This window comes from Rhinopithecus roxellana, chromosome 5 (genome assembly GCF_007565055.1).
Source record: "Rhinopithecus roxellana isolate Shanxi Qingling chromosome 5, ASM756505v1, whole genome shotgun sequence".
NCBI classification, from domain to species: domain Eukaryota; kingdom Metazoa; phylum Chordata; class Mammalia; order Primates; family Cercopithecidae; genus Rhinopithecus; species Rhinopithecus roxellana.
In genome coordinates this window covers 31,474,614-31,501,742 of record NC_044553.1, presented here as the reverse complement: position 1 = coordinate 31,501,742, position 27,129 = coordinate 31,474,614, and the positions used below count along the sequence as shown (strand labels likewise).

The following is a 27,129-nucleotide window of genomic DNA, read 5'->3' as shown; positions in this document are numbered from 1 at the left end:
CATGGCCTGTGCCAACACATTCTGTTTTGATTTACTGAGCTCACCTATACATTAATAGACAAATTTCAATGTATATATTGGATACATCAACAAAGACATTCTAAAAACTAAGAAAAGTGACCTTAATTTTGGCAGAATTTTCCTAAGAGTGCTTTTTTTCTTAAGAGACAGGGTCTCGTTATGTGGCCCAGGCTGGAGTGCAGTGGCTATTCACAGGTGCCATTCCACTACTGAGCAGCAGAGGAGTTTTGACCTGCTCCATTTCCGACGTGGACCAGTTCACCCCTCCTTAGGCAACCTGGTGGTCCTTGTTCCTGGGAAGTCACCATACTGATGCTGAACTTAGTGTAGACACCCAATCGGCATACAACCCAGAACTCCTGGGCTTAAGCAATCCTCTTGCCTCAGCCTCTTGAGTAGCTGGGATTACAGGCATGTGCCACCGTGCCCACCAAGAGTGCTTTGTATTTAATTAGTTCTCAGCAAAAATGGGCAAGAGGAGAGATCTAACTACTTATTTATGCCCTTTTGATTAAACTTAACTGTCAGGCCAGGAGAAATTTGAAATCCTAAGAATACAGTAATGTGGTAGTAAGAAAAGAATCAGGCTGGATGTGGTGGCTTACACCTGTAATCCCAGAACTTTGGAAGGCCAAGGCAGGATGACTGCTTGAGCCCAGGGATTACTAACAGTCTGGGCAACATGGCAAGATCCTGTCTCTACAAAAATTTTAAAAAATAAAAAATTAGCCAGGCATGGTAGTGTGTGTCTGTACTCCCACCTACTAGGGAAGCTGAAGAGGGAAGATCAACTGAGCCTGGGAGGTCAAGGCTGTAGTGAGCCATATTCACACAACTGCACTCCAGTCTCGGTGAGAGAGCAAGACTCAGTCTCAAAACAAAACAAAAACCCCATAAAATTTTACATAAATATATGTATTTGTGTGTATATATACACACATACACACACACACACATACATACACACTAAAAATCTTTAAAACAATAATGTAGAACAATATGGCCTTTGTCCAAAATAAATCTGCATTGAGTTATGTGAAATAATTCAATATGGTGGCTCATGCCTATAATCCTAGCACTTTGGGAGGCTGAGGCAGGTGGATCACTTGAGCTCAGGAGTTTGAGAACAGCCTGGGCAACATGGTGAAACCCCGTCTCTACCAAAAATACAAAAATTAGCTGGGCATGGTGGTGCTTGCCTGTGGTACCAGCTACTTGGAAGGCTGAGGTGGGAGGATCACTGGAGCCCAGGAAGTCGAGGCTGCAGTGAGCCATGATCGCACCACTGCACTCCAGCCTAGGTGACAGAGCAAGACCGGGTCTCAAAAATAAACAAATAAAAATTATAAAATAAACTGAGGTTTATTTTTAAACCTCAGGTGTGAGCAGTGGCTCACACCTGTAACTCCAGCACTTTGGGAGGCGAAGATGGGCAGATCATTTGAGGTCAGGAGTTTGAGATCAATCTGGCCAGCATGATGAAACCTCATATCTACTAAAAATACAAAAATTAGCCAGGCATGGTGGTGCACATCTGTAATCCCAGCTACTCAGGAGGCTGAGGCAGGAGAACTGCTTGAACCCAAGAGACAGAGGTAGCAGTAAGCCAAGACTGCACCACTGCCCTCCAGCCTAGGTGACAGAGTGAGACTCAGTCGGGGGGGAAAAAAATAATTTCCCACTATTCTTATCACTATCTATAAAGGAAAAATTAATCATTATGACTGAGATGAACTATTAATATATGGGAGATAGAAGACAAGAAGGATTACGAAGACTGAATTTTTACTTAAAATCACTGGTCAAAGATTAGGTATAATCATAATTCTCTAGCAGAGGTGTCCTCTTGCTTGCTACTACAAAAAAACAAAACAAACAAACAACAACAACAAAAAAAACGAGCTGCCACAGTACCTCACTCCTGTAATCCCAGGACTTTGGGAGGCCGAGGAGGGAGGATCACCTGAGGTTAGGAGTTCAAGACCAGTCTGGCCAACATGGTGAAACCCTGTCTCTACTAAAATATAAAAAGGAGCTGGGCATGATGGTGGGTACCTGTAATCCCAGCTACTGGGGAGGCAGAGAATCACTTGAATCCGGGAAATGGTGGTTGCAGTGAACCAAAACCATGCTACTGCACTCCAGCCTGGGTGGCTGAGTGAGACTCCATCTCAAAAAAAAAAAAAAAAAAAAGGTGTATTATTCCCAACACAGGAGGAAATGCATGATAGTTTGAAATGATTGTGACTATTTTTTCAAATAATTTTTATCTACATATCAGAAATTAAAGAAATATATAATTGTCTTAACTCGACAAAATAGTAAAAGGCAGGTACTTGTAAGGTAAGAGATTATTATTTTCAACTCACTAAGAAAATCATACATATTTGGGAGGTATCAGGATGAAAGCATTATTACTAAAGCAAATAATCAGTTTTCTCTCAACTAAAAAGATATTTATGTATCCCGCTTATTTTTTTTAAACAAATAATACACTTTTTTTTTTTTTTTTTTTTGAGACGTAGTTTTGCTCTTGTTGCCCTGGCTAGAGTGCAATGGCATGATCGCAGCTCACTGCAGCCTCCAACTCCTGGGTTCAAGCGATTTTCCTGCCTCAACCTCCCGAGTAACTGGGATTACAGGCACCCACCACCACGCCCAGCTAATTTTGTGTATTTTTAGTAGTGACGGGGTTTTGCCATGTTGGCCAGGCTAGTCTCAAACTCTGGACCTCAGGTGATCCACCAGCCTCAGCCTCCCAAAGTGCTGGGATTACAGGCATGGGTCACTGTGCCCCGCCTTTTTCTTTTTTTTTTGACACAGGGTCCTACTGTCACCCAGGCTGGAGTGCCAGTGGCCCAATCAGGGCTCGCTGCAGCCTCGAACTCCCAAGGCTCACATGATCCTCCTGCCTCAGCCCGAGTAGTTGGGTCCACAGGTGTGCGCCACCACATCCAGCTAATTTTTGTATTTTTAGTAGTGATGGGGTTTCGCCATGTTGCCCAGTCTAGTCTCAAACTCCTGGGCTCAAACAAACTACCCTCCTCGGCATCCCAAAGGGCTAGAATTACAGGTGTGAGCCACTGCAGCCACCCTTACTTTTCTTTTAATAAACATACTTTTTTTTTAAACAGAATCTCAACGTCACCAAGGCTGGCATGAGGTGGCGCCATCTCAGCTCACTGTAACCTCCACCTCCCTAGCTCAAGAGCCTCAGCCACCTGAGTAGCTGGGATTATAGGCGTGCATGCATGCCACCATGCCTGGCTAATTATTATTATTATGTTTTTTTTAGAGACAAGGTTTCGCCATGTTGGTCTCAAGCTCCTGACCTCTCAGGTGATCTGCCCGCCTTGGCCTCCCAAAGTGCCAGGGTTACAGACGTCAGCCACCACACCCCATCTTTTTTTTTTTTTTTTTTTTTCGGGACAAAGGGTCCTACTCTGTCCCCCAGGCTGGAGTGTCAGTAGCCCAATCAGGGCTTGCTGCAGCCTCGACCTCCCAGGGCTCATGTGATCCTCCTGCCTCAGCCCCCCAAGTAGCTACAGGCGTGTGCCACCATGCCCAACTAATTTTTGTATTTTTAGCAGAGATGGGGTTTCATCATGTTGCCCAGGCTAGTCTTGAACTCCTGGGTTCAAACAATCCACCCTCCTCGGCCTCCCAAAGTGCTGGAATTACAGGTGTGAGCCACTGCGCCCGGCCTTACTTTTCTTTTACTAAACGTGTATATATATTTTTTTTGAGATGGAGCCTCACTCTGTCGCCAGGCTGGAGTGCAGTGGTGTGATCTCGGCTCACTGCAACCTCCACCTCCCAGGTTCAAGTGATTCTCCTGCCTCAGACTCCCAAGTAGCTGGGACTACAGGTGCGTGCCACCACGCCCAGCTAATTTTTGTATTTTTAGTAGAGATGGGGTTTCACCATGTTGGCCAGGATGATCTCGATTTCTTGACCTCGTGATCCAACCGCCTCGGCCTCCCAAAGTGCTAGGATTACAGGCGTGAGCCACCGCACCCAGCCTTTTTTTTTTTTTTTTTTTTGAGATGGAGTCTTACTCTATCTGGTTGGCATGCAGTGGCACCATCTTGGCTCACTGCAACCTCTGCCTCCTCAGCTCAAGGGAGTCTCATGCCTCAGCCACCTGACTAGCTGGGATTATAGGCAGGCATGCATGCCACCATGCCTGGCTAACTTTTGTTTTATGTATTTCTTTTCTTTATAGAAAGGGGGTTTTGCCATGTTGGCCAGGCTGGTCTTGAACTCCTGCCCTCAACTTCCAAAGTGCTGGGATTTAAAAATATACTTTTAAGGCAAGGCACGGTGGCTCACACCTGTAATCCCAGGACTTTGGGAGGCCAAGGCAGATGGATCACAAGCTCAGGAGTTTGAGACCAGCCTGGCCAATATGGTGAAACCCCGTCTCTACTAAAAAAATACAAAAGGCCGGGCACGGTGGCTGACGCCTGTAATCCCAGGGCTTTGGGAGGCCAAGGAGGGTGGATCACGAGGTCAGAAGATCGAGACCATCCTGGCTAACACAGTGAAACCCCACCTCTACTAAAAGTACAAAAAAGTAGCCAGACGTGGTGGGGGGCGCCTGTAGTCCCAGCTACTTGGGAGGCTGAGGCATGAACCTGGGAGGCAGAGCTTGCAGTGAGCCGAGATCACACTCTAGCCTGGGCGACAGAGCAAGACTCCATCTCAAAAAAAAAAAAAATACAAAAATTAGCCGGGCGTGGTGGCGTGCACCTGTAGTCCCAGCTACCCGGGAGGCTGAGGCAGGGGAATCACTTGAACCAGGGAAGCGGAGGTTGCAGTGAGCCAAGATTGTGCCACTGCACTCCAGCCTGGGCAACAGTGAGACTCCGTCTCAAAAGAAAAAAAAAGTGTGTGTATGTATATACATATATATATATATATATATATTTTTTTTTTTTTTTTTTTAATTCCTACTTAGGCTGGGCGCAGTGGCTCACACTTGTAATGCCAAGTATCTTCTACTAGTACACTGTTTTGCTGTTTTCTGCCTTTTTTTTTTTTTTCTTTTTGAGACAGGGTCTTGCTCTGTCACCCAGGCTGGAAGACTAGAGTGCAATGGATGGCACGCTCATGGCCCACTGCAGCCTCAACCTCCTGGGCTCAAGCAATTCCCCCTACTCAGCCCCGCTAGTGGCTGGGACTACAGATGTGAGTCACCATGCCCGGCTAATTTTTTGCATTTTTAGTAGATACAGGGTTTCACCATGTGTCCCAGACTGGTCTCGAACTCCTAAACTCAGGGGATCTGCCTGCCTCAGCCTCCCAAGTGCTGGGATTACAATCACAAGCCTGGTCTGTTGCGCTATTTTAATCAAATCAACAAACACATTTCCATGCTAAAATCCCATGTTGATGATCATTCATGTTTAATCTAGACTTTCTCCTTTTTCAATCTATAACAGGAATTGGCCAAGTGCGGTGGCTCACGCCTGTAATCCCAGCACTCTGGGAGATCAAGGCGGGCAGATCATCCTGAGGTCAGCAGTTTGAGACCAGCTTGGCCAACATGGTGAAACCCTGTACCTACCAAAAATGCAAAAAATTAGCCAGGCGTGGTAGCCGGCACCTGTAATCCCAGCTACTCGGGGGGCTGAGACAAGAGAATCACTTGAACCTGGGAGGCAGAGGTTGCACTGAGCTGAGATGCCACCACTGCACTGCAGCCTGGGAGACGGAGCGAGACTCTGTCTCAAAAAAATAATAACAATAGGCCGGGCGCGGTGGCTCACGCCTGTAATCCCAGCACTTTGGGAGGCCAAAGCAGGCAGATCACAAGGTCAGGAGTTCGAGAACAGCCTGGCCAACATGGCGAAATCCCGTCTCTACTAAAAAAATACAAAAAGTAGCCGGGCATGGTGGTTTGCGCCTATAATCCCAGCTACTCAGGAGGCTGAAGTGGGAGAACTGCTTGAACTCAGGAGGCGGAGGTTGCACTGAGCTGAGATCGCACCACTGCACTCCAGCCTGGGCAACAGACTAAGACTTCGTCTCAAAAAATAATAATAACAATAAAATAACATAGGAACCTATGAATATCACAAAATACATGGTCCCTAGTACAGTCAACTGGCCTATTGTGACCTTCCATTAAAATATTTGTCTTTAAGGTCTTACAATTCTTCTTGGGGCCACACTTAGTCTCACCATTCCTTACTGTCAGGATCCCAAAGGATTCCAAGCAGCCAAAGCTTCTCACTATAATTCTATCCCCACCCTGCCTGTCATCTTTCCGAGACAGTGCTCCTATATTCTACACCATTTCTAATCACAGCCAGTGCATAAAAACTTAACTCTCCTGGCCAGGCGCGGTGGCTCACACCTGTAATCCCAGCACTTTGGGAGGCCGAGGTGGGTGGATCACTTGAGGTCAGGAGTTTGAGACCAGCCTAACCAACATGGTGAAACCTCATCTCTACTAAAGAAAAAAAATACAAAGTTAGCCGGCCGTGGTGGCAGGTGCCTGTAATTCCAGCTGCTTGGGAGGCTGAGGCAGGAGAATGCCTTGACCCAGGAGGCAGAGGTTGCAGTGAGCTAAGATCGCACCACTGTACTCCAGGCTGGGCAACAAGAGCAAAACTCTGTCTCAAAAAAAAAAAAAAAACAAAAAACTTGACTCTCCTATGTTCCCTTCCCTTATCTGAACCCTCACCCTGTATGTGGTATCAGTAAGCTTATTTGATAGTCAATCTGTGCTAATATTGTCAACAAAAGACAATTTATAAAGTTTCCTCTTCCAGAGAATTTGTGATTTTTAAACAGGACATTTAGAAAAACACTGGAAATATATAAATAAAGTTAGGCACTGGCAATTCTCAAATTGTACCACACAGCCCTAGTCCACCTAGTTGTAATGCAGGTCCAATTACAATTTAATATAGTTTAAATTTAAAAATTAATGTAGTCATACAAATACTAGTAAATATATGTCTGGCTTAGATATATGCCTCCTGGCAACTGCCAAGTAAGTGAAAACTAAAGCTGCAATTGAATGGTTTTAACATGGGTTCCGTATCTGTCAAGTCTCCTCATCATGAGCCGGGTGCAGTGGCTCATGCCTGTAAGCCTAGCACTTTGGGAGGCTTAAGGAGGGAGAATCACTTGAGCCTAGGAGTTTGAGACCAGTCTGGGTAACATAGCGAGACCCCCGTCTCCATTAAAAAAATAAAAAAATAAAAAAAATTTAAAAAGTGGGCCAGGTGCTGTGGCTCACATCTGTAATCCCAGCACTTTGGGAGGCCGAGGTGGGTGGACCACCTGAGGTCAGGAGTTCAAGACCAGCCTGGCCAACATACAGAAACCCCCGTCTCTACCAAAAATACAAAAACTAGCCAGGTGTAGTGGCGCATGCATGTAGTCCCAGCTACTCAGGAGGCTGAGGCAGAAGAACTGCTTGAACCCAGGAGGTGGAGTCTGCAGTGAGCCAAGATCATACCATTCTACTCCAGCCTGGGCAACAAGAGTGAAACTCCGACTGGAAAAAAAAAAGGAGCAAATGACCCCCTGTAGCCAATTTACTTAAAACAGTCAGGTACTTTTTAGCCTACTTTTAACCAGAAAAATTACTTAGAGCACACCACAAATAAACTCCTCTCAGCATACTTGATATTTGTGACTTAAAGTGTCTTTTCTACTTTAGGCTTTCACAACTTGGTAAATTACAATTAGATATTGCTTTTTCCAAATTCTGGCAAATCATTTTATTCATTATCTCATTAATCTAAAGCATAGCCTCCTATGACTAGGATAAATTAATACCATTTTGGAGTCGGCTTGGTGGCAAGCACCAGTCTTCCCAGCACTTTGGGAGGCTGAGGCAGGAGGACTGCTTGTAGCCAGGAGTTGCGAACCAGCCTGGGGCAACATAATGAGATCCCATCTCCACCAAAAAAAAAAAAAAATTAGCCAGGTGTGATGGCATGTGCCTGCAGTCCCAGCTACTTGGGAGGCTGAAGCAGGAGGACTGCATAGGCCCAGGGGGTCAAGGCTGCAGTGAGCCATGATCACACTACTGCACTCCAGGGCCACAGAGACAGACCCCCATTTTTAAAAAATTAAAAATTAAAAAAAAAGCCATTTTACTCAACTGACAATAAAATCTATGGTTAAAAATCTAGAAACTAGTACATCCTTGGCAAACAACAGGTCCAAGTTTCTTTAACCAGAATTAGATAGACTGTTATATAACAATCTCATGAAAAACCACTTACCCAGAAATCACAACTTGAGATTAGCTAGATGAATCTGCAAAGGGAAGACTTCCCCAATTCTTAATTTCTTAACAGTGGGAAAACAGTAACATTACCAACTCAAGTTAAATGCACGAGAGACACTATCTAGAATGGAATCTTGTGAAACAAACAAACCCTGATATTCCTATGCAATCCTATTTAGATTTTCTATATAGCTACAAGTCCACAAAGGTTAAGGACTACATCATTTACAGTTTTTACATTCTTTTCTTTTGAGACTCTCTCTGTCACCAGGCTGGAGTACAGTAGGGCAGTCTTCAGCTCACTGCAACCTCCACCTCCTGTGTTCAAGTGATTCTCTTGTCTCAGCCTCCCAAGTAGCTGGGACTACAGGTGTGCGCCACCATGCCTGGCTAATTTTTGCATTTTTAGTAGAGACAGGGTTTCACTATGTTGGCCAGGCTGTTCTCAAACTCCTCATCTTGTGATCAGCCTGCCCTGGCCTCCCAGAGTGCTGGGATTACAGGCGTAAGCCACCCCACCCAGCCAGCTTTTACATTCTTTCAACTCTGAGAAAAGCATTAAAAGAGTGCAAGTACTGAATGCATGTAGTACTAAACCATTTAGGAGAACTCTTGAAAACAAAGTCTACAATGCTCACTCAGCTAGCTGTAAACTAATTTTTATTAAAAATATTAACGCTATTAACTACCCAAAAAGGTCATTAAAATACAGACAAAACCTATACAGTAGACCAATGATTTAAGAGCCCTTTGAGTTGCACATCTGGCTCCATTTTTTAAATAAATTGACTCGGCAAGTAGTTAACGTGCCTGTACCTCCACTATTCTATTGGCCCTAGGAAAGTATTAAGTTCAACTCAATCCTAAAAAACTCCTTCACATAAGAGCTACATTTTGCCTTGACTTTCTTTACGAACTTGGGCAAAGTCTACCAAATGAGGACTATAATAATGTTTGTGTGTTCCTGTTAATATTGAAAATTAACCATAACATCGTGCGAACAATAGTGAAATTCTCTAAACTGGACCTATCCAGAGTTGAAAACTTCAGTTATAAACGTCAACTGATATGCAATGTGAATAGTTTTTAAAATTTTAATTTGATTAGTGAAAACAAAACAAAAAAAAAAACAAAGACCCCAAATTCAACATGATTAATAAATTCCGAAAACACCAACAGCCTCCTTATTACTTCTCTTTATGAACAAATGGTCTGCAATGTAATTTTTTAAAAAGTAAAGAAAAAGTAAAGAAATATAGTAAAACTAGCTTTAACACGCCATTTCCCTTTTCTAAGAATAACAAATGGACCACAAACGAAAATTTAAAACTGGGCAAAGAATAGAGAGACAAAGCAATCTACAATCTGAAAATCACACAGATAAATCCATCATTTCAAGTCACTACTTTGCATACCCACGTAAGAAATTAATCTTGGTACTGCGATACCAGCATTAGGAAGATAAATCCCTGCCTCGGAGGAACACCAACTGAGTACGTTTCATTTCCGGATCTCAGGTAAGTTTACGAGCTCTTTTTAGGTTTCCCTAAGGTACTCTGGAGTGTTTAATATCATTCACACATCCAGCCACCACTAGGGTGAGAAGTAAATAAACAAGATTTACTTATGTAATTATTTACCACAAAACTCTGGTCAAGAATGCAAAAGTAAACACCCATACAGGCATTTAAAATCCAAAGAAAGCAGAGAATATTAAGGATAATAAGGTTCACCCTTTGACCACTATGGACACCAGAGGCCTTCCACATGGGCTGTTCCTTACTACCACTCCCGATTTGAAAAAGTAACAATGTCAACTCGAGATTTTAACAGTACAAAAGATAAACAGAACTTACTCAAATCCCTTCTTCCAGATTCTGAAAAGGTGTTTATAAAAACTGAGATAAAAGCAACGCCCCCCTAAAAGCAACCTACTCGAAAGAATGAAATGCCGAAAACATCAGGTGGGCCAAAAAGGTTAGAAAAGCTAAACTTCTAACTTAATTACCCAGAGGCTGGGGGACTAGGAACGTGAGATCGGAGTGGGGGTGGGTAGCAAAGTGAAATCTAACCCCAGAAATCACAACGCAGGCCGCAGCCTAGAAGGTGAAGCTGGCGGGAAGTGAGCTCCCTTTCTGTTCCCAGGGGAAAGTCCAGAAAGGAGCGGCTCCGCACAGTGGACGTACGAGGCGCCAAAGAGTGCATGCCTACCAAGGCGCCAGAGCCGCTGGAGGACCGGGTTTACAAGGGGAGGAGATCCCGGCAGACGGCCCTGGAAGAGGAGGAGTACTAAGATTGGAAGCAGCGGCAGCGTCTGGACGAAGAGGATTACCTAACTGTGACGACAGAGAAGTGTCCTCAGGCTCCGGCGATGGTCCCGACTGCGCAATGTGTGGTGTCTTTCCCGCTTACCCCGCAGCAGCAACAGAACCAGCTCCTTCAGCCAGTCGCCATTTCCCGCCTACCGACCTGCTGCACCGCACGGACAGGGACCCGGATGGAAAGCGGCCTCTCCGCGCAGGCGCCCTGACTACCTCCTCCCCCTCCCGCCACAATTCCGCGAGGTGGGAGGGAAGGAATGCGGGCAGCCACAACGGCAACAACAACGAAAAAAACACTTTTACTTCCGTGAAGAACGTTGAAGTTCCTTACGCCGAAAGAAACTCTCTAGTCTGAATCCCGGAGAAAAATTGAACACAAGGCCTTAAGACTGGGTGGAGTAAGAAAGGACAAACCCTATCAGGATACGCAAGGGCTTGGGGGATATTTGTACGTTAGGGGCCTCCGTAGCCGGCTGTGTAGTGGTCGCAGGGGGAGTAGGGAGTAAAGCGTTAGGAGTGGAGAGGCGGAGATCCGAAGGACGGTTTTTCCTCCCGCTCCTAACGGAACTGCTTGGGCCGACCTGGGAGGGGGAGCGCGCCCTTGCTCCGGAGGCGGAGCTTAGGAACGCGTCGTGCACCCTGGCGGCAAGGGTTTAGTAACTGTGGGCGCGCTGGGTAGGTGGAGCCGAGGGGATAAGGCGGGACTAACGGCTTGGCGCGCTGAAGGAGGTAGTTTGTAGTGAGCGCTGCCCGAGGCCGGGAGAAAGCGAATCTGGCGCTTTTCCTGGGATTTCGGTGGCCCCTAAAGGTTCCCTTTCCTGCTCATTGCCTAGAGGGCGTATCAGTCGCTTTTGGATCATAAATATTCACGCCTTTCGACTCAACCCTATGTTGGCGGTAATTCTGCAGGTTAAAAACTCGGATCTTTCAGGCCAGTGGGCTCCCACCTGCGGAAGTAGCTCAAAGGACGGTCAGCTCCACAGAGTGAAATGTATCAGTCCGGAGAATCCAGTTCTAGTGGGGTATCAGAAAACCAAGGCTAATGGTTGGAAGAACATTATTTTTCACTGAAACTCCAAGCCACTCTCCTTATTGGATCAAGAAATATTTATTGAAAAAGTAACTAGGTGCGACGGGTGAAACAGTGAGCCAGGCAGACACGGACCCTGCCTCCCCAAAGGTCATATTTTTGGGGGGTTTTTGTTTGTTTGTTTTGTGAGACGGAGTCTCACTCTGTCGCCCAGGCTGGAGTGCAGTGGCGCGATCTCGGCTCACTGCAACCTCCGCCTCCCGGGTTCGAGCGATTCTCCTGCCGCAGCCCCCTGAGTAGCTGGGATTACAGGCGCGCGCCACCACGCCCCCCTGATTTTTGTATTTTTAGTAGAGACGGGGTTTCACCGTGTTGGCCAAGATGGTCTCGATCTCCTGACCTCGTGATCCGCCTGCCTTGGCCTCCAAAAGTGTTGGGATTACAGGCGTGAGCCACCGCGCCCTGCCAAAGATTATAATCTATTGAAAAAGACACCCAAGTAAACAGAATTTAAAAACTGATTAAGCATATACAAGGAGTGGCATGATAGGCGTTGTAGAACACATGAGGGTGCCAGTGAGGGGGTCTGGGAAGGTTTCCTAAGGTAACGTCTGAGACATAAAGGAGGAGTTGGTGTTGCAGGGGAAGAGTGTCTAGGTAAAGGAAACAACAGATGGAAAAGTCCAAAGATGAGACTGTTGAGCCATTGCAGAAGTAGTTCTGTGTGCTAGGAAAAGAGGATGGGAGGACGGGAAAGATGGCAAGAGAGGCTGAGAAGTAAGCAGAAATAACATACTGTTGTCAATCTCATTTCTATTCCAAAGTATGGAGCAGGTAGGTTGTCTTCTGAAAACCTTGTATACTACAGATTCTTCTGTCAGAGTTCATTTGCACCCTAAATTTTCCTAGTGCAAAAATGCTCAGAATGTGACATTTATTGAGAGCTGGTGGGATACACAGCACAGAACTATTAATAGTAACAGTCTACACACAAAAAAATAAATTCCTGAAAAGTTCAACGGAATCCAACAAATAGTTTATCTGGAGTGTGTCATGGAAAGCAGTAGAACACCAACTAAACAGTTACCCCATTATTACTAAAGTTTATTTTATGTATTTATTTATTTTTAGAGACAGGGTCTCACTCTGTTCCCCAGGCTGAAGTAATTAAAGCTCATTGCAACCTCAAAATCCATGGTTCAAGCCATCTTCCTGCCTTGGCCTCCCAAAGTGCTGGGATTGCAGGCCTGAGCTACCGCACACAGCCCCTAAACTTTTGTTATTTGTTAAGAGACAAGGACTTCCTCTGTACCCCTGACTTGAGTGCAGTGGCATGATCATAATTCACTGCATCCTTAAACACCTGGGCTCAAGTGATCCTCCCACCTCAGCCTCCCAGTATCGAGAACTGGCTAATAAAGTTATTTTTAAATCAGGTAAAAATTAGAAATATTTCTGGAGGAAAAAATTTCCAAGAAATCGTTATTCCAAACCTCCATGTTCCTAAAACTTAAGTAAAATATGCTCTTTCCAAAGAGCACTTTTATGTGCATTTTGATTCTCCTAACAACCCTATGAGGTAGGTAGAAGAGGTGGTATTTGTTCCCTGCCTTTCAGTTGACACTGAAATTTGAAAAAGAAGAAAAACATGCCATATCCAAAGATAATCACAATCATCTAGTAGGAAATACAATAGAGACTCAAACCCCTATTCTGCTCATTATACCACCTCGTATGGCAATATTATTACCATTGTTAAATTTGGTAAGTTTAGGGTCAGGCCGTAATCTCAGCACTTTAGGAGGTTGAGGTGGGAGGATCATTGTATCTCAGGGGTTGAAGACCAACCTTAGCAACATAGTGAGACCTCATCTCTATTAAAAAAAAAAATTATTAAGTTTAGAAAGATTGCTGATAGAAAGCCTAAGTTCATTTGCAATTTCTTTAAAACATTTTAACACCATTTTTTCACAAGGGATAATTGCTGTGTTCTGCTTTTCACCTTAATTTATATCCCATGGTCTCTCTCCTGGCCTCTTTTCTGTAATATCTAAGTGAATTGTTGTGAAGATCAAATTATATTATTTATGAAAGCACTTAGCAAGATGCTTTCGTTGCTCCTTAAATGGTAGTAGTTAATGTCTTGAAGCTTCTGTAACAATCCAGTCCAAAATTTTAGAATAATGGTCTAAAAATATGAACTTAAAAAAGTATGAAGTAGTTTTAGATGTAAAGCAGTGGTCACAGGGAAAAAATGTAATTAATGCAAAAAACTAGTAGCAGGTATTTTTGCTTTTTGTTTGTTTGTTTGTTTCTAAGAGGTGGAGTCTTGCTATATTGCCCAGGCGGCCCAGGCTGGACTCAAACTTCTGGGCTCAAGTGATCCTCTCACCTCAGCCTCCTGAGTAGGTGGAACTATAGGCATATGCCACCATACCCAGCTTGAATGCTTTTGAAACTATTCAAAACTACTGCTATATAAAGATACTAATGAAATAGAGTGTTTATTAAATAATGTAATAGGGTCAGGCACGGTGGCTCACGCTTGTAGCACTTTGGGAGGCCAAGGTGGGCAGATCACATGAGGTCAGGAGTTGAGACCAGCCTGGCCAACATGGTGAAACTCCATCTCTACTAAAAACACAAAAATTAGCTGGGTGTGGTGGCACGTGTCTGTAATCTCAGCTACTCAGGAGTCTGAGTCAGGAGAATTGCTTGAACCCGGAAGGCAGAGGTTGCAGTGGGCCAAGATCATGCCACTGCACTCCAGCCTGGGGGACAGAGTGAGATTCCATCTCAAACAAACGAACAACAAAAAAAAATGTAATGTAGGCTGGGCACGGTGGTTCACGCCTATAATCCCAGCACTTTGGGAGGCTGAGGTGGGTGGATCATGAGGTCAGGAGTTTGAGAACAGCCTGGCCAACATGGTGAAACCTCATCTCTACTAAAGATACAAAAAATTAGCCCAGTGTGGTGGCGCGCACCTGTAATCCCAGCTACTCAGGAGACTGATGCAGGAGAATTGCTTGAACCTGGGAGGCGGAGGTTGCAGTGAGCCGAGATCGCACCACAGCACTCCAGCCTGGGCAACAGGGCAAGACTCTGTCTCAAAAAAAAACAAAAAAAGGTAATGTAATACAAATACCTCAAATTTTCAGCAGTCTTTCAGTAGGTCATTATTCCAGAGTATATGGAATATATTTACCTTTTACCTGAAATGTAAGGCATATGTTCTTCACAGTTCATTCTTATGTTAATTCTATGATGTATATGTTTTTGTCACTCTCTTATTGCAACTCAGTAAGGCAGCAATATTCATATTAAATATTGAAATACCAGAACTGTTATTTTGCACCACTGTTGCAATTACTTGATGGCAATGGTCATCTGAAACTTAATATGGTCAAAACTAAATTTTAAATTTTCTCTCAAACCTGCACCTCCTTAAGTATTCTCTGCCTTAATGAATGCAGTTTTTCTTTCTCATACCCAATGTCCAATTTTAAAGTACAATAAACTTTCAAAATCAATTCTGAATCTAAACACTTCTCATCACCTCAACTGCTTGCCTAGTTCAAGAACCATCGTCTTTAACTTGGAATGCTATAACAGCCTTTAAAGTCTTCCTATTCCGCTCTTGAATACCTTCAATTCTTTTCAACACAGCAGCCAGTTTTGTTTTTGTTTTTTTTGAGACAGAGTCTTGCTCTGTTGCCCAGGCTGGAGTGCAGTGGCACAATCTCAGCTCATTGCAACCTCCACCTTCTGGGTTCAAGCAATTCACCTGCCTCAGCCTCCCAAGCAGCTGGGATTACAGGTGTGCACTACCACCCCAGGCTAATTTTTGTATTTGTTTTTTCTTTTTTTAAGACGGAGTCTTGCTCTTGTCGCCCAGACTGGAGTTCAATGGCTCAATTTTGGCTCACTGCAACCTCTGCTTCATGGCCGGGCACAGTGGCTCACGCCTGTAATCCCAGCACTTTGGGAGGCCGGGGCAGGCGGATTGCAAGGTCATGAGATCGAGACAAGCCTAGCCAACATGGTGAAAGCCTGTCTCCACTAAAAATACAAAAATTAGCCAGGTATGGTGGCGGACACCTGTAATCCCAGCTACTCGGAAGGCTGAGGCAAGAGAATTACCTGAAACCAGAAGGCCGAGGTTGCATTGAGCCGAGATCGCTCCACTACACTCCAGCCTGGGTGGAAGAGTGAAATTCCGTCTCAAAAAAAAAAAAAAACAAAAAATCTCATGAGTAGTATTCTATATTTAATACATGTTGGGTGTATTGGTTAAGTAAAATATCAAAATTTCACACTTTTTAAAAAATGTGGCTACTAGAAAATTTAAAACTATATGAGTGGTTTGTGTTATACAATATTTCAATTGAATAGTGCTATACAGGATATTCACATTGCATGTTTTAACACCACCTCTTCAGAAAGGCCTTCCCTGATCATCCTATCTAAAATAGCACCCCTCCATCACTATTCATTTTATTTTTTGTTTGTTTTTGTATTTTGAGGCTGAGTTTTGCTCTGTTGCCCAGGCTGGAATGCACTGGCGTGATCTTGGCTCACTGCAACCTCCGCCTCTAGGGTTTAAGTGATTCTTCTGCCTGAGCCTCCTGAGTAACTGGGACTACAGGTGCATGCCACCATGCCCTGCTATTTTTGTATTTTTAGTAGAGATGGTGTTTCACCATGTTGGCCAGGCTGGTCCCGAACTTCTGACCTCAAGTGATTTGCCTGACTCGGCCTCCCAAAGTGCTGGAATTACAGGCATGAGCCACCGTGCTGGCCCATTATTTTTTATTTATTTATTTATTTATTTGAGATAGAGTCTCACTGTGTCGCCCAGGCTGGAGTGCAATGGCGTGATCTCGGCTCACTGCAACCTCCGCCTCCCGGGTTCAAGCTATTCTCCTGTCTCAGCGAGTAGCTGGGATTACAGGCATGCACCACCAGGCTTGGCTAATTTTTTGTATTTTTGGTAGAGACGGAGTTTCACCATGTTGATCAGGCTGATCTCGTACTCCTGACCTCATGATCTGCCCACCTCAGCCTCCCAAAGTGCTAGGATTACAGGTCTGAGCCACCAGGCCCGGCCTACCGGCCCATTATTCACTTTATTTAGGCTTCTTTTTCTCAGCATTTATCACTACTGGTCATATAATAAGTATGTAAAATAATTTTGTCTCTCCCTCTAATATATATGTTCCATGAAGGCAGGGATTTCGTCACGGCTGTATCCCCAATACTCTGAACAGTTCTGTACACATATTAGGTATTCAATACGTAGTTGAAAGAATGGTCATTGTTCTGCCATGATGGAATCCTATGTTAGAGAGTTGGATGGATAGATAGTGTCTTAAAAGCTGTACATTAATTTTGACGAATAAATCCAAAATTCAAATTTCTGAGTCTCTCAACATTTCAACCCTGTGTTTCCAAATACTTGGACAAGTTAGTTTGTATGTCTTCAAGTTCATTTTCCTGCCATCTCCAATCTGCTATTAAACCCATCTGATGAATTTTTCATTTGTTATTGTTCTTTGCAGTTCTAGAATCTCATTACGATTTTTATAATTTCCATGTCTGTGCTGAGATTCCCTACCTGTTCTTTCATTAACATATTTTCATTTAATTCTTTTAATTCATTTAAATATATTTATAATAGCTGCATTAACAAATACAATAAAGGCTGGGTGCAGTGGTTCATGCCTGTAGCACTTTGGGAGGCCGAGACGGGTGGATTGCCTGAGCTCAGGAATTCAAAACCAGCCTGGGCAACATGGTGAAACCGTCTCAGCTAAAATACAAAAATATTAGCTGAATGTGGTGTTGCGTGCCTGTAGTCCCAGCTACTCAGGAGGATGAGGCATAATAATTGCTTGAACCTGGGAGGGGGAGGTTGCAGTGAGCCAAGATCGTGCCACTGCACTCCCACCTGGGCAACAGAGCAAGACTGTCTCCAAAACAAAACAAATAAGAATGACAAAGTTCATCCCAATTTTTAAAAACTATGGGCCACATTTTCTTGTCTCTTTGTATGTCTAGTCATTTTTTAGGCAACACTGGACATTATGAATAATAATGTTTTAGAGACTCTAGATTCTGTTATCTTCCCTGAAAAGTGATGATTCTTGTTTTAGCAGGCACTTCAGTTACTGAGTGGTCACCTAAACTTGTTGATGCTTGGTTTTATTTATATTTTGTTGGTTCACATCTATGGAAAGCCTAAGGAGACTTGCAAGCCCTACGCTGGCAGGACTCAAGCTCCATACTCTGTTTCCCCTGCTAATCTTGTCAAGGCTTGACTTTAGGCTTTGATAAGGCAAATCTAGAGTAGGTCTTACTGTAGGGGATGGGGTTTACTCCTAAAGTGCAGCCTTTCTAATGTTTCAGCTGTTGCTGCAATTTTTTTTTTTTTTTTGAGACAGTTTTACTGTGTCGCCCAGACTGGATTGCAGTGGCATGATCTTGGCTCACTGCAACCTCTGCCTCCAGGGTTCAAGCGATTCTCGTGCCTCACCCTCCCGAGTAGCTGGAATTACAGGCGTGTGCCACCACGCCCGGCTAATTTTTGTGTGTTTTTTTTTTTTTTAGTAGAGATGGGATTTCACCATGTTGGCCAGGCTGGTCTCAAACTCCCGACCTCAGGTGATCGAACTGCCTTGGCCTCCCAGTATTGGGATTACAGATATGAGCCACCCACCCAGCCTGTTGCTGCAATTGTTAAAGATGTTCACCTTGGCAGGCCCAGAAATCCAGTGTCGCTTAGCACTGCATTGTGCCAGAACTTCTTGGCCTCTGGTATCTCTATTCTGTTCTTAACCCTGTAGCAACTGCTATCTGTAAGCATTAGATGGTCTTTTTTCTGAGCATGTACAGCCCAGCCCTTGGCCATGGACTTGTGGGGACCTCTGTATGGATTTCTGGGGCTGCCTCTGTGAACAGCTCCCTCTTCTCTGGTGTCCCACGCAACAGATACTCAGGAGTCTGAGTCAGGAGAATTGCTTGAACCCGGAAGGCAGAGGTTGCAGTGGGCCAAGATCATGCCACTGCACTCCAGCCTGGGGGACAGAGTGAGATTCCATCTCAAACAAACGAACAACAAAAAAAAATAGGCTGGGCACGGTGGTTCACGCCTATAATCCCAGCACTTTGGGAGGCTGAGGTGGGTGGATCATGAGGTCAGGAGTTTGAGGACAGCCTGGCCAACATGGTGAAACCTCATCTCTACTAAAGATACAAAAAATTAGCCCAGTGTGGTGGCGCGCACCTGTAATCCCAAGGTTTCAGCTGCTCCCTATGATCTCTGCCTTCTCAGTTCAGTAGACCCACTGTGCTCTGCTCTTACTCCAGACTCTTTACACCACAAAAAGTGGGATGATTGTGGGACTCACTGCCTAAGTTTCCCTTCTCTCAGAGATAGTCTTGTGCTGGCTGGAAATAGTTGCCTAATACATCTTGTCCAGTATTGTAGGTGCTACTAATCCAAGAGGGCTAGTCAAGTTACTCCATCATAGCCAGAAGCGGAAGTCTCCCTTTCCTTACCTCAGATTGTTTTTCTTTTTTTTTTAGACAGTCTCACTCTGTCACCCAGGCTGGAGTGGAGTGGTATGCTCATCGCTCACTGCGGCCTTGACCTTCTGTGCTCAAGCATCCTTCCACCTCAGCATCCCAAGTAGCTGGGACTACAGGCATACACCACTACAGGCACATACCCAGCTAATTTTTGTATTTTATGTAGAGACAGAGTTTCACTATGTTGCCCAGGCTGGTCTTGAACTCCTGGCTTAAGGAATCTGTCCACCTTGGCCTCCCAAAGTGCTGGGATCACAGGCATGAGCCACTGTGTCTGGCCTCCCTCAGATTTTTGAAGTGAAACTAATGGAAGATGAGCAGCCCCTCCCAGGTAGCAAAACTAAGAAAATATGATCTTTTAGAAGCCACAGTTAGAACTTTGAGGAGGGAGCTAGTTTGAGACAAAGTAATAAGTAGAGGGAAGTAGAAATGGGAGTTGGTCAAACAAAGTCCTGACAGCATTCAAGTCCTTGTTTCAGTTGTCTTTAAGTCCAGGGGATTCCTATTCTTTACACACTTTTCTTACATGAACCATTAAATTTCCCCCTTTTTCTGGATTAGTTGGTTGAATTTTCTTTCTTTTTTTTTTTTTTTTTTGAGACGGAACCTTTCTCTGTCGCCCAGGCTGGAGTGCAGTGGCATAATCTGGGCTCACTGCAAGCTCTGCCTCCCGGGTTCACGCCATTCTCCTGCCTCAGCCTCCCGAGTAGCTGGGACTATAGGTGCCCGCCACCACGCCTGGCTAATTTTTTGTATTTTTAGTAGAGACGGGGTTTCACCATGTTAGCCAAGATGGTCTTGATCTCCTGGCCTCGTGATCCACCCGCCTCAGCTTCCCAAAGTGCTGGGATTACAGGCATGAGCCACCGCACCCAGCAGCAGTTGGTTGAATTTTCATTTGAAACTGTTAGTGAAAAAAAAAAAAAAAAAAAAAAGACAAACTGTTAGTGAGGAGAGTTTTAAAAGAAACTGGGCTGGGTGCAGTGGCTCACGCCTGTAATCCCAGCACTTTGGGAGGCTGAGGCGGGCAGATCATGAGGTCAAGAGATTGAGACCATCCTGGCCAACATAGTGAAACCCCGTCTCTACTAAAAATACAAAAATTAGCTAGGCGTGGTAGCACATGCCTGTAGTCCCAGCTACTCAGGAGGCTGAGGCATGAGAATCGCTAGAACCCAGGAGGCAGAGGTTGCAGTGAGCCAAGATCATGCCACTGCACTCCAGCCTGGCGACAGAGCTAGACTACGTCTCAAAAAAAAAAAAAAAAATTAGAACTGAATGTCAGTGGCCCACATGTGATGTGAAAACTCTATAACCTAGACTCAAAGTGTATCAATGACACACTGTCCCATTGAAACCATATGCCACACACAAGAGAATAGGCGTTTCTAAGGTCAGCCCCATTATGGAATGTGACTACCTTCCTGATAGTTTGGCTCTGTGTCCCCACCCAAATCTCATCTCGAATTGTAATCCTCATGTGTGGAGGCAGGGACCTAGTGAGAGGTGACTGGTTAATGGCGAGAGTTTCCCCCATGCTGTTCTCATAATAGTGAGTGAGTTCTCACAAGATCCAATGGTTTTAAAAATGGTAGTTTCCAGGCCGGGCGCAGTGGCGCACACCTGTAAGCCCAGCACTTTGGGAGACCGAGGCGGGCAGATCACCTGAGGTCGGGAGTTCGATACCAGCCTGACCAACATGGAGAAACCCCGTCTCTACTAAAAATACAAAATTAGCCGGACGAGGTGGTACATGCCTGTAATCCCAGCGACTCGGGAGGCTGAGGAAGGAGAATTGCTTGAACCTGAGGTGGAGGTTGTGGTGAGCTGAGATCACGCCACTGCACTCCAGCCTGGGCAACAAGAGCAAAACTCCGTCTCAAAAAATAAAAAATAAAAAATAAAAATCAAAATTTTTTAAAAATGGCAGTTCCCTGTGTGCACACACTCTCTCTCCTGCCACCATGTAAGATTTGCCTTGCTTCCCTTTTGCCTTCCATCATGATTGGAAGTTTCCTGAGGCCTCCCCAGCCATGTAGAACTGTGAGTCAATTAAACCTTTTTCCTGTATAAATTACTGAGTCTCAGGTAGTATTTTTATAGCAGTGTGAAAACAGACTAATACATTTCCTCATAAGTATGTTGTTGCTTTTTTTCTGAGACAAGAGTTTTGCTCTGTTGCCCAGGCTGGAGTGCAGTGGCGTGATCTCGGCTCACTGCAACCTCCGCCTCCTGGGTTCAAGCGATTCTCCTGCCTCAGCCTCCCGAGTAGCTGGGATTACAGGCGCACGCTACCATGCCTGGCTAATTTTTGTATTTTTTAAATAGAGACAGAGTTTCACCATGTTGGTCAGGCTGGTCTCGAACTCCTGACCTTGTGATTCACCTGCCTCGGCCTCCCAAAGTGCTGGGATTACAAGCGTGAGCCACTATCCCTGTCTTCTTGTTGCTTTTTTTTAAAAAACAAATTCTCTGTCCTCATACTCAAGCAAATGTTGTTGTTGTTACATGATTACAGGAATGAGAAGTCCAAAAGACACAATCTTAAGATTTTTTCAAGGCCGGGCGCGGTGGCTCAAGCCTGTAATCCCAGCACTTTGGGAGGCCGAGACGGGCGGATCACAAGGTCAGGAGATCGAGACCATCCTGACTAACACGGTGAAACCCCGTCTCTACTAAAAAATACAAAAAACTAGCCGGGCGAGGTGGCGGGCGCCTGTAGTCCCAGCTACTCGGGAGGCTGAGCCAGGAGAATGGCGTAAACCCGGGAGGCGGAGCTTGCAGTGAGCTGAGATCCGGCCACTGCACTCCAGCCTGGGTGACAGAGCGAGACTCCATCTCAAAAAAAAAAAAAAAGATTTTTTCAGTGTGTCATATTTTAGAAATGATTTTGAAGTTATATTCACATTTCTCCTAAAATCATCTTTCCATGTATATTTGCTTCATTTTTATTTATGGGTCAGTAGCAATACCTAAACTTACAAGACTCTCCCTATCTTGGCCCCTCCATACTTCTTCAGCCTCCTCTCTCTCCCTTGCTTATTACATTCCAGCCACGTAACTGTAATGTTTTAGTTCAGTGAAAACCTAATTGTTTGGAACCTTAGAACATTCATTTATTTATCTGAGATAGAGTCTTGCTCTGTCACCCAGGCTGGAGTGCAGTGGTGTGATCTTGGCTCACTGCGACCTCCGCCTTCTGGGTTCAAGTGATTCTCCTGCCTCAGCCTCCTGAGTAATTGGGATTACAGCCACACGCCACCATGCCCAGCTAATTTTTGTATTTTTAAGAGAGACAGGGTTTCACCATGTTGGTCAGGCTGGTCTCGAACTCTACCTGGTGATCCGCCCGCTTCGGCCTCCCAAAGTGCTGGGATTACAGGTGTGAGCCACCGTGCCGCGCCAAAACTTTTAATAGCTCTTTAACACTATTTAAAGTTATCTTGTTCATTTATTTACTTGTGTACTGTCTGACTGCCCCCACTTGAATGTACACTCCATGCGAACAGAGACCTTGTCTATCTTACCCACTTATCTTAATACCTAGAACAATGCTGGGCACATAATAGGCATTCAATATTTGTTGAATAAACTAGACCTACAGTAAAGAGCCCTGGTGTAAAAATATTTGGTTTTCAGGCCGGGTATGGTAGCTCATGCCTGTAATCCCAGCACTTTGGGGGGCAAGGCAGGTGGATCACCTGAGGTCAGGAGTTCAAGACCAGGCTGGCCAACATGGTGAAACCCCGTCTCTACCAAAGATACAAAAATTACCCAGATGTGGTGGCATGTGACTGTAATCCCAGCTACTTGGGAGGCTGAGGCAGGAGAATTGCTTGAATCTGGGAGACAGAGATTGCAGTGAGCTGAGATGTGCCACTGCACTCCAGCCTGGGCAAGAGAGTGAGACTCTGTTTCAAAAAAAAAAAAAGAAATATTTGGTTTTTTAGTTTAGCTTAACTTAAAACGAGTGCTAAACTTACTCAGATTTTAGTGTTAAAATGTATTTACTTCATGAGTGTGATGTTTGTGTATGTATTAGAATAAGCAACACAGTGAAACAAGTTTAATTTTTAATTTATTAGAACCCAGTAAATGATGATTTTAAAAGCAGAGTTTTCCATCAAATTAACACTTAATTCAGGGCAAAAATACATTTAAAAAACCTAAATCTTAAGGCAGAAGTAAAACATTATAAAAACAGTATGTCTAATACAGACTGTAAAATGTCAGATTTTTAAGAGATTCACATAGTATTTTATAGCACTAAAATATTAATACAGTCAGAAATATTATCAATTGGTCCAAGATTTGTTTATAAAATGTCTACACTGCTAATTGAAGAAATGTTGCTGTATAAGTAATAGCTACAATACAACCAACCAAGTGATTGTTTTTATGATAAAAGAACTAAGGCAGGTAATTGCATGGTTTCCATTTGTAAAGCTTTTGCAGTATTAAATATAAAGTATTACTAGGGGTATTTTTTGATTCATCTCCCTACCCTAATGTCCCCAAAATGTACATCACTTCCCTTTAACTCTATTTTAAAAATTCTGTGAACCACCATACCTATTCATTGTAGGCCTGACCCTATAAAGGCATGAATTGTTTAATTTGATATGGTGGAAAAACAATTTTAGTAAACCACTACATCTTTTCCTAGTCATGGAGCAATTTCAAACAGAAGTCTTAAGAATTTTTGCACCTCAACAAGTGAACAACCTGTTTCTTTACCACTATAAGTTTGAATTTTGACTAGAATCTGTTAGTACACAGGGGAAAACACATTTCATGTTTATGTGTAATTAACAGTAGCCCTTCTGAAAAACAGGGTTAACAATCTTAAATTTCCCCTTGTGATCAAAACCTTTTGATCAAAAATTATTTTTGTTTTTAGGGAGCAGGATAAGATTTAAAAGTGCTTTAAATCAGAAACAAGAATTAGCTAGTTTACACATTCCACTGAATAGTGTCAAAAAAGATAACTGCATTTAAAATAATTTGTAAGTCCAGCAAATATAAGCTTGATGGGTTCTTAACTAACATATTAAGTAATTACAAAGATTCATTTTTTTTTACAAACTTTTAAGCTATTTTAATAAAATGGCTATAGACCTCACTGTACTTCTATTTATCTGTGCATTAATAAAAACCTGTTAAAATTCCTTATTTAGTACTTCTGAAAAAGTCTAGTCAAATAAGATCACTAAAATTACCAGAAAAGCTTTGAAATACTGATTGCAGATTCATTTCAAAGTAGATTTAACCCCTTTCAGGATCTGGTGTTTACATCATGAATGTCTTCACCAACTTCAACTCTGAAAATATAAAAATTTTAGCCAGTTCTGGCTATAGTTAAATAGTACTGGTATTACTTGAAAAAAATAAAAATTAAAACTATATTGTCAATCATGCATTCCACAATTTCAAGAATTAAGATATAACTCATAAATATTGTTATGTCTTTGCAGGTTATCTCAACTTCCATCAGGCCTCAGCTGAAAGCTCATCTGCCAAAACACATCAGCACTCATGTAAAATAAAAGGAGTAGGGAGGTGACTCTGTATACATACTGTCCAGTGTTTGGCTTCTAGTTTTCCTCTTATGTGTAACTATTCTAGGTATGACTCCTTGAGCATGAAATGAGGGGTAGATAGAATAGAACAGCTGTTGGGCTAACAAGAATTAGTGTGTAGACTGGGCGCAGTGGCTCACACCTGTAGTCCCAGCACTTTGGGAGGCCAAGGCAGGAGGATCACCTGAGGTCAGGAGTTCAAGACCAGCCTGGCCAACATGGTGAACCCCGTCTCAAATATACAATTATTAGCTCTCTATTAAAAATACAAAAATTAGCTGGGCATGGTGGTGGGTGCCTGTAATCCCAGCTACTTGGGAGGCTAAGGCAGAGAATTGCCTGAACCCAGGAGGTGGAGTGGAGGTTGCGGTGGGCCAAGATTGTGCCATTGCACTCCAGCCTGGGAAACAAGACTAAAACTCTGTATCCAAAAAAAAAAAAAAAAAAAAAAAAAAAAAAAAAAAAAAATTAGTGTATAAAAAGTTTTCTGCTGAATATCTGTTCTGTTCCTACTGTGGTTATACTATGCCACATATAACTTGTACAACCATTTTGTCCTGTTTATCTATTTGTGGAAATAAGTCGGAAGTTTGCTTTAGATGCAAAGATTAGCTGTTTTTGGCTTAACTGTATCATAACCAAAAAAGTCTATACCTTGATAATACAATATGAAAAAGTTCACATATGTACATGGGTACATTCCTTCATTAAAGTTTTTCCTTAATTCTATCTCAATGTATCTTTACAATTGATACAACTCATCTTTACAACAAAAGTCAAAAAGGACAAAGTAGAATGATTTCATTTTACAGCACTTTAGGTTTTCTGAAGCGTTCCTTTAGGACTTAAAGGACATCATTGAAATGTTGCTTTCCATAGTCGGCAGGATCCATTTGAAGCTCTCGTTCTTCATCATCTGTAAGTAAAATAATTTTGTATCAACGTACTATTTTTTAAATCACTGCAGAAATCCAATTAATGTCTCAGTTTTTCTCAGCCTTAAGGTAGTTTCCTGCTTGTTATTTTATACCTAGTACAAATAGTGTTCTATTTCTTAGCTGCTTGGCTAAAGAGTGAAAAGTATGTGGAACTATTTTGCAAGATTAATTTTAACAAATCTTTAAAAAATAGACATAGATGACAGACAAGCAGAAATAGAGCCAGATAGACATAGCTAGCAAAACTTTAGGAACCCACAAATATTGAGAAGTTAATATTTTTATATAAATATAGTCTTTTTTTTTTTTTTTTTTTTGAGACGGACTTTCACTCCGTTGCCTAGGCTGGAGTGCAGTGGTGTGATCTTGGCTGACTGCAACCTCTGTCTCCCAGGATCAAGCGATTCTCCTACCTCAGCCTCCCAAGTAGTTGGGACTACAGGCACCTGTTCACCATGCCTGGCTAATTTTTGTATATTTAGTAGAGACGGGGTTTTATCATGTTGGCCAGGCTGGTCTCGAACTCCTCACCTCAGGTGATCTGCCCACCTTGGCCTCCTAAAGTGCTGGGATTACAGGCACTGAGTCACAGTGCCCAGCCTAAATATATTATTTCTATATAGATGATATTTAGTTCTTTAAATTAAAGCTTTGGTAGAAACATTTCTGTACACATTTTCAGGCTTTTAAAAATCAATTTTTTTTCTAATTATAAAAGTATCCAATATTAGTATTGTAAAAATTATAAAAGATAGAAAAATAAAAGTCATAATCCCAACATTTAACATTTTAGTGAATTTCTTTGCCTCTCTGCAAATAGCTTCCTCTTGGCTTCCTAAATGGAGTATAACAACCAAAATTTAACCTTTTCTTAACTAAACAGAAAAAAAAAAGATTACTGTTAATAAAATCCTCAAAGCCTCTTTAAGTAGCTATATTAAATTACTCCAAGTAGTGCTATGGAGTTTGATTTATGTGGCTATTACAGATTTTTCTGGTTCTTTCTTGGCTATGAGTTGTCACTTTGCCTTGTTGTCAGTTTACCTGCCAATAGCAATCCTTCTTTTCTAATTTTGCTGCAAATCACAGGTCTTGAAATGAGACTGCTCAAGAGTTGTGTTCGTTTGTTTGAGACAGAATATTGCTCTGTTGGCCAGGCTCAAGTGTAGTGGTGTTATCATGGCTTACTTGCAGCCTCGACCTCCCGGCCTCAAGTAATCCTCCCACCTCAACCTCCCAGGTAGCTGGGACCACAGGTGCACGCCACCACACCTGGCTACATTTTGTATTTTTTGTAAAGACAGGATTTTGCCCTGTTGCCCAGGCTGGTCTGGAACTCATGGGCTCAAGTGATCCACTGGCCTCAGCCAAGAGTATTAAAATTATATTAGAACAA

The 27,129-nt window shown here is 43.3% G+C and overlaps 2 protein-coding genes across 5 annotated transcripts in view; both read right to left on the bottom strand.

Annotated features, from left to right (window-relative positions):
• Positions 1-11,091, bottom strand: part of CTDSPL2 (CTD small phosphatase like 2) — a 112,115-nt gene extending 101,024 nt beyond the window's left edge. Inside the window, exon 1 of one of the 3 annotated variants that reach the window (XM_030931052.1) lies at positions 10,608-11,091. The gene's annotated coding sequence lies outside the window, so the exon portion shown is untranslated. The remainder of the gene's footprint in view (positions 1-10,607) is intronic. The other 2 variants (XM_010385232.2, XM_030931049.1) reach the window with 2 other exon arrangements.
• A 12,185-nt stretch (positions 11,092-23,276) lies between these two features.
• Positions 23,277-27,129, bottom strand: part of CASC4 (cancer susceptibility 4) — a 126,409-nt gene continuing 122,556 nt past the window's right edge. For both annotated transcript variants that reach the window (XM_010385233.2, XM_010385234.2), the window contains one exon: positions 23,277-25,711. In XM_010385233.2, coding sequence (XP_010383535.1) covers positions 25,641-25,711 — 71 coding nt within the window. In that variant the 3' untranslated portion in view covers positions 23,277-25,640. The remainder of the gene's footprint in view (positions 25,712-27,129) is intronic.